Consider the following 11,008-nt stretch of genomic DNA (forward strand, 5'->3'; position numbering starts at 1 on the left):
CTCGGCATGGCGGGGTCAGATCAGGCGCAATTCCCACACTGTGTTCCTGGTGTTGTCCCCCGCAGGGCCATGGGCCAGTGAGGAGTGCACCACTTCTTAAGAACAATCTTGTTCCAACAGGTGCCAGTTTGGGCTGCGATTAGCTTCTTAAGATCCCCGATGGTGTCATCAGTGTTGTAATTGACTCAGATCTTCTTGCTCAGGTGGTTATTGTAAACCACCTCAATTATTCTGAATCTCCTCAAAGTTACCAATGCCACAACCTTCCTGGCTAGAACACTAAGCCCTGATGCCAGATTTTCATCATTAAAAAACAAACAAACACTTAACGTTGACTCAATTATAACTGGCAGCAATCCTGCAGGACAGGGTAGATCTGCCTCTGGGTTTCCAAGGCTGTCTTTCTGTGAGCAGCAGATCTTTCTGCCGGAGTCATGGAGTAACTGGCAGATTTGAACGGCTGACCCTGCAATTAGCAGCCCAACATGTAACAATTATCATCACAGTTGAGTATAAAGAAAGACTAACCCAACTAAAAGATAGAGGTATTTTTTTCCTATGTTGCAGCGTGATCTAGAAAAAGATGTCTGATTCCTGTGATTTTGAAAGATTGGCAACTATAAATTAAAGTATAGAGATGTCAGAGTGGAGGAAATCATGTTCTAAGTGAAGCACCTTCAGCAGCATTTATTGAAATACTGGAAAGCACTAATAATACAGAGTGCAGGCATCAAGTTCAGCCAGCGGCCTTACCTGCTTCATTTCCTCTGGACGGGTTTACATTCCCACATCTGGCCCCCCTGCTGACTCCATCAAGATCCTGCACACAGGTGGATGCCAAACATACTTCAAAGGAATAGGTCACCAGGCAAGTCAAATAGGCTGTGGCATTTCAATGCCATTTCAGCTGACTTAAACCGCAATTGTCGTGGAATCTATATCAAAGCATTTACTCTCGCTGGCTTTGACCTCTTGGAGAGGGAGAACGCAGACATGGTGTCATCGAAAGCCACGTCAGGAGACGTGGGTTCTATTTCCTAATCTGCTGGCATAGTGATTAAGTGCTTTCAGCTGAATGGGTGCATATAGTGCATCTGAAAATCAAGGAGATTGGATTCAACAGAGATGCCCACCAAAACCCTCGCAGTCGCCCGACGTGGCCTGACCTTAGGATGACAAAGCACCTGATACAGAAGGTTTTGCTGTGATACAATCCGAATGCTGGCCCTCACTGGGGAGCCATCGGTACTCACCCAAGCCAATTTTCTCCAAGGAAGAATGGAAGCCCTGTATCGCCAGATTATTCAAGAAGATGATTATTCCGATTATTCAAGAGGATAGAGAAAATCAGATCTTATGAAAATATTCTGATTTTTGAAGGATGGAGACTGATTTAAAATAGAAAACAAACAAAATCATATGAAGGCCAAACTGCATCTATGCGTAGGCAGGCTTGGGCTCTTTTTGTGACCCTCATTGGAATCCCTCTGGAGTCAGTCTGTCCTTGCTCTGTGACGCTACTGGTGGGTGGAGGAGAAGGGTCAGCCTGGGACCACCAAGCACTAAGTCTCTGCCCAACTCTAATTAATCTTCTTGTCACTTGGTTTCATTAACGTGTGAATGCAGTAGGGTATCAAAGCAACCACCGCCAGGGGAATGGATGCACTTTTACAGAAAGAGAAGACACAAAACAAATGTTCTATGTGAGTGGGGATCTGGGTGGACTGGTAGAGCGGCAGGACGGTCAATGAGGTCATCACACTGAGGAGCCGGAAGCTCAGCTTACAGCCATTTCCCCCTCAGCAGCTCTTAAGGAACATCTCAGAGTGGATTGCAAAGCCCAAGCCAAAGAGGACCCCGAGGTTTCTCACGAGTCCCACAAAAGGGGTGGTGTCAATGTGGACCCAGTCAGGATTGGCACACCACTTTTTGGCTATGGGAACAGACCACAGGAGGTCAATGTCGAGCAGGCTGAGAAGCAGGTAAAAGCCAAGGGCGAACAGGAAGAGGAAGAGGTTGGTTTTCAGGTAGGTGGTCAGGCTGGCTGTTTGGATGGCTCGAGTGTGTTCGAAGGCCTCTGCCACCAGCATGCCTGGGATGAGAAAGAGACACGGAGGTGACCACATGCTCTTCAGACTTTGGAATCGCTCGTTTCTGCAGTTAGACTTTAACCATAGCTTTCAATGGTGACGTGCTTTAAACACCTAGGTTCTAAGGCTTTTCTTGAGGCAAAAATAAAACATATTTGCCCCCAAAGATCTCTTCGCCGCCCATCTTATCACAGGGGCCAGGCAGTAAATGTTCATGATGCTAATCGACAACTCCCTTTAGGGGCAGAGCACCTATCTAGGTGCTTGCGATTCGTTTTCCATTCACCGTGACTAATTAACTTAGAGAGCCTTTGAAAATCGAGAGGGGCTGAACAGTGGAAATTCAATCATGATGAAGGCTCCTTCAGGAATACAAAGCGGCTGCTTAATGAAGGCCATAGACATGTAATTGCTCCTTCAGATGTTTCAGAGAAAGTGGGATCCTGTGCAGGTTGGAGGGTCATGATGAAGTCCCGGAACCCAAGACACAAGCCTGCCGTCTGAAGTGGTGGTGTGGGAGTTGGGCTTAGCGCTAATTGCACTTCAGAGCAGACATGGCACCGAGAGGCATGGCATTGATACTGTCGAGGGAGACGATGCTATTGCGTCCACGGAGGATTGGAGAGGTGTGCTGAACCACTTAAGTTCCCTGGGCAGCGTTTGGTACCCGTGGCTTGACAGAATTACCGCTGAGGTTGGGAAAAAACCGACTGCCAGGAAAACTCTAACACTGCAAAACAAATGAGGCTAAAGCTGTCATCTGACATGATCAAAGGTATTTACCCCCGATTACGCCAAGAATAACTTGATGAGGAAAGTGCGTTGCTATGAACACTCTGGAGATGCAGACGCTGATTTGAATCACCCAGAATAGACTCCAAAGAAATGACCAGGTCAGTCTAAGATGGAAACTAGACACGGTGGAAGGCGTGAGGAGACTGCCATGCTCATGCAACTAGCGGGGGCCTTGACATCTTTCCCACAGGAACCTTATAGCTCTGGTATGGCATTGTGGTTCAAGGGTTGGTTTTTTAGTCTCCCTTCCCGCCCCCCAAAAATGCTGTTTCCATAGGATTTGAAAGGCTTTCAATATATTCACATTGTATTTCATTTATATATTTCCGAATGCATTCAACTTAATACATCCGGTGTCCTGAGATTTTAACAGTGGTATTCAAGGAAGCCAATTTGATATTCTGATCATTCTTGTAATGGAGCAGGAGAAAGGAAAGTTTGGCGAATCACTACTATCCAGAATGATCCAAAATGGACCATATGTACTTTTACCTCCCATCACATTTGCTTCCTCGGCACCCTCCTCTCTCTCCCTTTCTGTGCAAACAGATACTATGCTGATGAAACTGCACGAGCCTTCCACCAAGGGCCAGGCTTCCCTGGGTTTCATTTCACAGGTTCTCAGGAATACTGGGCGTCCACGTGTTGAGGTCATGTTGAGGTATAGGAAATACGGAGCAAGGAAACAGATCTAAAGATGATTTGCTTTGGCTTAAAAGCCAGCAAGACACAAAAATTCATACAAATATTAAACTCCAAGCAATGCACATCATAAAAAAAAGAATTAGCAATTCTCGAAGGACTCTGATGGGATTGTCAGGATCACATAATGATCAGCCCAAAGTTGGGTTATCAAGAGGCTAAGAAATACAGATAAGTGAGGAAGTACACAGGTGTTACCCATAGGGAAAAGTAAACAAAAACTGGGTCACACTGAGTAGGGACAGGCATTCAGGAACTTTGGATGAATGAAGGAAATATTGTAGTTATAGAACTCAAAAAGGAGTTATGAGTTCTTGATTTTAAGAAGGGACAAGTAATTTTTCAAGTTTGGTGCTGGGAAAAGGAGTGAGGCTTTTAAATTTGTACTTTGAAAAATGCAATTTTCTTCAAATTACAGCTTTCTACTGCTGTTTTGGATAACGAATACATTAAGGAATGCATGACAATGTCACATTAGAATACATTCTAAAATTATCAGATCTTTTGGTCATTTGTTTCATATATTATCCAAGATAACTCTAAAAAGTGAAATGTGTAGTGGATCTTGGAAATTTTTTATTTTATAGGACCTTTTACATAATGATGTACAAGTTAGACAATATTTTCTAAGAGATTTACTGACAAATTTTATATCAAGCGGCCAAATGATTGTCAGTAGTATTGAAAATGTTTTAATGCTATTTAAAAGAGTTCAATAAAGAAAAGAAGAAAACAGGCCAATTCTCAACCATTCCCCCTACAAAAAAGTGAGTAATTTAAAATTATATTTTCTGGACACCATGAGTTTAGAATCTACTGCCATTAAAATTTAAGTTAGCTTCTCGAATGTATTTAATTAAAAAGGTTGCATGGTCTTTAATAGTATCACAAGTGTTGGCTATTCAAAACAAGAAGCACACTTTTGTGAAATAAACTGATGCATTCAGGGGCGGGGTGATTCTCAACACTTCCAGTTCATCTGAAAGCAAGGGAATGAGCATGCAAAACAACCAAAAAGACTTCCGTACGCAACTTTAGATGACTTCTTGATGAATTACCCAAATTCTCGTTACAGTAGATGAACCCAAAGGCACCTTTAGCACGTTGTTAATCAAGGCAGCATTTCCAATCCCGCGGTGTGGCAATAGCGATGAGCTCATTAAGCCATTACCTTAAAGCAAATTATTAATTTTCTCTTCATCTTGCTTCTTTGGGGCTCAGAATAGAAGAATCTCATTTCAATAACTAAAAATACATGAAAATGAGGTGGGGAGGAGGGGAAGTTGGTCTGAATCCTAATTGGCCATTTCCCAACGCTACAGAGATGGGCGCGCCGCCGACCTGTGCAGGATGAGAGAGGACTTATCTGTCCTGCCGACAGCGTCGCTCAGAGCAGCCGTCACCATGACGTACCAGACGCACGAAGAGCCCATTGCGTGGCCCTACAGACTTCCTGCAACGACAAAGTGGCATCCATTTGACCAGTGAGTGATTCATGAAGTGTCGATCCCAGAGAGAGACAATAGACTAAACAGCCCATGAGCTGTGAAGGGGACAAATGCCTTAGAAAAACATGTTATGTGTACTTCTGTGAGAAATGATTAAAACGAGGTAGAAGTAAGGGAACTCGTCAAGCTGATCCTTGGTGAAAAAGAGACATTTTTTCCACTTTTAAAAGCTTCTTGACTTCTTAAAATTAGAGCATTCAATGCTAATTAAAAATCCAAGCTATTGCAGCCAAGCCTGCCACAAGAGCTGCCCTCTATCCCCACCCGCACTCTGCATTGAGCTGCTCTTGGCTGTAAAGAACAGGAGCGGACTTGCATGGGACCTTGAACAGGTTGGTTTGTTTGGGGCGAGCCTGGACTCACTACCACACTGATTTACAAGTGACAGTGGCTACCAAGTAGCTCTCTCTGTGCCTCCCTGTGGCCATCGCAGTGGGAAGCTTTGTTGTGCAATGGCGGCTGAGGAGACGCTGTACAGAGGGGACATGAATCCGCTACACATCTGTCAGCTTCTACTCTGAGGGTTGCAAAAGTGTTGCTGGGATGCTGGACAGGGAGCTTGTCTATTCCCAGAAAGGCTTCCCCACGTTGTTATTGCTGTCGTTTTTAATCACTTTACTTTGATCATCTCCGTGAGTTCTCATCAAGTACAGATTCATTCAGATTAAACACCAGTCTCTTTTTTAAAGGCCTAAGGAAAATTTGAGCGCTTTGTTTGTGCTTAAAAAAAGAAATGAAAACAAGCCCACTGACTAGGAGTCCATGCCAGCCCCCAGTGACCCTCGGTAGGGTTTCTGAGACTGTAAATAGTTGCAGGAAATATGTCTCCCTTGGCTCAGCTGGTGGGTCTGAACCACTGACCTTGCAGTTGGCAGCCCATTGTGCATCCCACAGGGCCCCTTTTATATGCTGAAGTGGGCTGTCAATCTTCAAAGGGTGAGTACAAAGGCAGCATTTTTGTTTGTTTTCCTTGCAGAAAATATCTCATAAGAAAGAATACATGCTGGGAAGTACTGGGCTAGACAGACAGCATTTCTACAAAGGTTACGTGTGTGTGTGTGTAAACATACACACACACATCAATTTCAAATAAAATTTATATGGTGCCCAGCATGGTGAAACTCACAGTCTGTTGGGGGAAGCTAGCTATATAAAGAAATAGAGTACAGTATGATGAATGACATAATCAATGCATGTATACTTTCTTGGGAACAAAAAGAAAGAGGGTAAAAAAAAGTCACTGGAACTTTTTACACATCCACTATATTCAGAGTGAGTTTCAAAGAACGTCAAGCGAGAAGAACGTTACACCATATCGCAAACTGCAGTGAGGTACAATGCGGCCCAATCTTCTAAATTAAAACAGCCATATGCAGTCTCCCTTTATTTATTGTTCACCAAACCCCAACCTTTTTCCTGTCTGACACTCACATCACACAGTGAAGATTTCATACTCTAACAGAGTCTTAGTAAAACAACAACAAGGCCAGTGCTCAAGACGTCTAAACACGTCAAGCAATAACAGCAACCCAAAAGCCAATTGTAGAGACTCTTTGGAGGCTAGGGACCATTCCCACTGACATGAACCACATCGGCAGGCCTCACCTGTCGTACGGAAAGCTTGCTTATGTTGTCCTCGTTCACGAGATTCTCAGAAGACCTGCAGTGAGGCTGAAAGTGGCCCGGCAGCAGGCACACGAGCATTTCGTTGCTATTGCGAATTCATGTCCGCTGGCTCTTTGTTTTGAAATAGCTAAGCATGGCATTCGTCCATGAAGTAAAGGAAGCTTGGTTATTCGTACAATTTCTCTCACTCCTCATTAGGAGTTTTGAGAGTTGTAAGTCGTTAACATCCCCGTCATAGATATTTCCTTGAACGCCTTACATGCAATCCACATCAGTGCCCAGATGAGAATTATACGTGCTTGCTGCATGTGGAATACCTTCAGTAACTGGCTGTGATCTCTTACCTGGGCCTGTTTCACATGTGGCGCGGAACTGCTCAAGACAGAGACTTGAGTGATTTGGGTAAATCTGAGTTTCGTGGACCCACCAGTAAGGCCGATGACCGAATAAGATCCTGGATGTGAAGAAACATAAGTGCACATAGATTTACATCCACAGCTGGTCATTAGGGTAGCTCTTCTCAAGCAGAGATTCCAGGGCAAACGTCATGACGAGGAGTGTGAAAGAACTTGCATTCTTGTCCCTGCCTCTCCAGGAGAGGAAGGGACAGTCATTCGGAGTTTGGGCTCCAGGTTTTCCATAAGAGCAAGGACTTTTTCCTTGATTTTTTCCTTGTGGGCATTTTAGGTCCTTAGACTGGGATATCAAATTGGTTCGTGAAATCATAAATTCAGCATTACAGGTTTGCTCCTTTGACTATTAAGTTTTTGGTTGATCCTATAACATGTGCTACAGGGTTTGGGAGTTTAATGATCCATCAGATAAAGCATATATTTCTATGTTTCATGGAGCCTCTATTTATGACTCAGATATTGCAAGTAACTCATATGTTCAGAGAATTTTCCAGGGAAACCACACACACCTGAAATATATCTGATCAAGAAGGTAGAGCTACAGGTTTAAAGATGCTACGTTTTAGGGAAAATGAAAGAAAACAGAAGTCTTACCATTTAAATATAAGATTGAACCAGTCCCCAATGACGGCGACCCATATCATCTTAGTTCCAACGGTCTGATTAAGCTGAAACCAGAGTGGAAAATAAATAGAAAATATATTCCGGGGGTCTCCAGCATTGGACATAAAGTTTAGAAAATCGTAGTAAGCCCGGTAATCCTTCTGCAAATGCTGAATAAGAAGAACACCATTCCTGTGAAGGAAATCCATCTGCACAAAGAGACCGTCCTCAACACGGAGCAATTGGAGCTGAGTGCTTTGAGTCCCACTATCTTTATATGGCACTTCAGTGGCGTGTCCAGCCATTACTACGACATGTGATGCTGGCCATCTGTGGAGAAGGCATGTCAGCCCCCCTTGCTGAGAAGCTCATCTATTTATGGTTTTAATTGGTGGCCAAGAGGGGAAGCACATGCGGATCCATGGCAGGTCGAGGGGAAATTTGGGCAGAGACACAATGGATGTCTTATGCAACCTCCCTTTGTGTGAGCAGTTGGATGGTGTTTGCTTGCAATGTGTTGCACAGTTCATTTACTTCAAGGGCAGGTGTTGGTCATTTCCATGCCTGGCTGGCAGATGGTACAAACAATTGCTGCAGGTCAAATAGCCCTTCAAGCCATGCATTTTAATTTTAAAATAGACGGTTGCTCTCCGGCTGCCTTATTGGGCCCTTCGAGGGAAATGGCTGACTAAGTGTCTGGACATGGAATATTTATATGGTGCGACAGATTATTTTCTGATCACAGACTTTTAAATAAAAATATGTGGACCCTTTGCCTTCGTCTCAAAGATCCAGATGGAGCAGGGAAGGAACACATGTCATATAGGAGATCGGAGCAGGCCGCGTGTTGCTTTCTGACAGCGAGGAAAGAGTGCAGAGATGGAGGTCACGCCAGTCACAGAGAGGCATTAGGACTGAATCGTAGCTTTACTGACCAGAGGAGACGATGGAAAGCACTGGGGAGTTAGTTGTTCATGTGACAAAAAGGTAAAACTGGACTTCAAAAGCCTTTTGACCACACAGGGGGTGGGGGTGGGGTGAAGGGAGAGGGACTGGTTTGCTGAATGCAGAGTGTCCCTTGACATAAGTAGGGAGCACCCAAGCAGCACGCAGAGTGGGGGGCACAGAGGGCTGCACAAAGAGAAGGATGGATCAGGCGGATCGAGGTCCAGTGGGGAGCTCAATTGTGGCCACGTGGATTAGTGTGAAGGCAATGAAGCTTTACTTCATGGGTAGCTAAGGGTGGAGCGAGGTACCCTTCGATGTTCTAGGCCATTCAGATGGACTCAGTTGCCTTTGTAAGCACAGCCTCCTTCCCTGGGAGCCTTCTCTGCGGGCGTAGGCCTCCAATGGCTACTGGTCTGGAGGGCCTATCTTGGCTGTTTCTTCAGATATGTTGGCTTGCCTTTTACAAAGGTGTAATGAGCCCTGGTGCTGTAGTGCTGCCACACTGGACTGCTAACCCTTGTGGTTAGCAGTTCTAAACTACTAGCTGCTCCTTGTGAGAAAGAAGAGGCTTTCTACTCCCATAGAGAGGCTCGGAAACCTACAGGGGCAGTCCTACCCTGTCCGATTGGGTCGCTAGGAGTCGGAGTCAACTTGGTGGTTTGGTTTTAGGTTTTAAAGATGTTATACCCTTGTCCCTCTCCAGCCCAAGTGAATTGTTGGTGGCGGAACCCAGGCACTGGCCGATGGGAAATGTGTCTAAGTACTTCTCATGCGCAGTGGGGGTTGAGCATGGATGTGCTGCACAAAGAGAGGACAAGGCTTCTGAACGAGTCAATTTGGACAAAAGGTCTTGTTGTGGATAGTTTGTGCAACAGGATGAGAGTCAGCCTGGTCCAGCCCCACCCCACCATGTGCACAGAGTGTTCGTTGTCTGGTTTTGGCAAGTTGGTTGCCCGGCCTTTCTTCCTAGTCTGCAGCAACTGGAAACTCTGGTGTGATGGCTGCATGTGAGGTGCTCTGACCAGGAGTCAAACCCAGGTCTCCACAGGGAAGGCCAGAATGCTACCACGGAGCCAACCACCAACTGTCACCTGGACAAAGCTTAAAACGACTATGAACGCATCCGTGATCGACTGGACTTGGATTTTCCTATTGATTTGGATCCGTGTGCTGACTTCTCAGTGGGCTCACTGATTTATCATGTTGTCAAGGCTTCAGAGAATCTTTCTTCGATCATTACAAAGAACACTCATCTAATGAGAAACCTGGTTACCGGCGACAGTCGGTATATGAACTTGGTATTGTGGCCCGGAAGAGGTGAGACAGAGTGACGGTTGAAAGGCACCTGTCCTAAAACGAGGCAGATGGTGGCCATTTTCCTCGCCGAGTGTTCCACGGGACTCCCTGGAAGGACGGGACATGAAGCTGCAGCCTGGTGTCTGCGGGCTGGAATCCCAGGCGGACACACACAAAGAAAAACCGAAGGAAGGGCGGCACAGAGAGAACCGGAGTGGCAACATCCTATCCTTTTCCAGAAAGTGACTTAAACTGGCTGCCAGGAAATGGATATTAATCTTCTGTGGGCTTGAGAACCTTAGTGGCCTCCTTTATCATTCTTATCATTTCTCTTGGGAGAGAGCCCAGCGAATTTTGCTCTTCTCCTAGACAGCCCCATTAATTACATCCCCTCTCAGTCTTCCCGCTAGTGTGCTGATCTGATCCAAATAACGCATGTGTTGACGTCCAATTAATTTAGCTGAAAACTCATTTGTGCTTTAGGATGTCTTGCATTTATGCCTATTCCTCAACACCCTCGTCCTCCACTTTTTTTTCAAACCTTTGAAAGCACTCTTGTTACCTAGGGTTAACTCTACTCACTCGAAAAATTCACTGCCATTGAGTAGATGCTGACTGCTGCTGTTTCTGAGACTGTAAGTCTTTACAGAGAAAGAAAGCCCCGCCTTTCTCCCTCGGAGGGAATGGCTGGTGATTTCGAACTGTTGACCTTGCACTTAGCATCCCCGTATGGCACAAGGGCTCACCAAAAATCCTAGTTTTAGCCTGCCCAGGTAACTTGATCAGTGCCAGAGTCCTGTTGAGAGTACACATTTCATTTCTGGGCCTGAGTCAAGGCCCTAACCGGTAACATTGAAACCCATTGCAAAGGGGATTAAAAACGGATGCTTTCAACCACCAGATCTCCAATTCACCTTTATTATACCATCCTCACTACGCAGCTTTCCTGCTGATCCCTGACCCTGACATAGATCTGTCACCATGCCAGATCATAGGAGGACTTCACAGGTACAACCACTCCTTAGAC

At 45.2% G+C, this 11,008-nt stretch overlaps 1 protein-coding gene across 1 annotated transcript; it reads right to left on the minus strand.

Moving 5' to 3' along the window:
• Nucleotides 1-20: 20 nt before the first annotated feature.
• On the minus strand, nucleotides 21-7,978 carry G6PC2 (glucose-6-phosphatase catalytic subunit 2). Its single transcript, XM_004703763.2, is given in 5 exon segments — nucleotides 21-2,092; nucleotides 2,874-2,989; nucleotides 4,929-5,040; nucleotides 7,066-7,175; nucleotides 7,729-7,978. Coding segments are annotated over 5 exon segments (1,068 nt in total). The 5' UTR covers nucleotides 7,947-7,978; the 3' UTR covers nucleotides 21-1,580.
• Nucleotides 7,979-11,008: the final 3,030 nt, after the last annotated feature.

This window comes from Echinops telfairi, unplaced genomic scaffold, assembly GCF_000313985.2.
Source record: "Echinops telfairi isolate 266 unplaced genomic scaffold, ASM31398v2 ScPeMD7_4;HRSCAF=17, whole genome shotgun sequence".
Classification (NCBI taxonomy): Eukaryota; Metazoa; Chordata; class Mammalia; order Afrosoricida; family Tenrecidae; genus Echinops; species Echinops telfairi.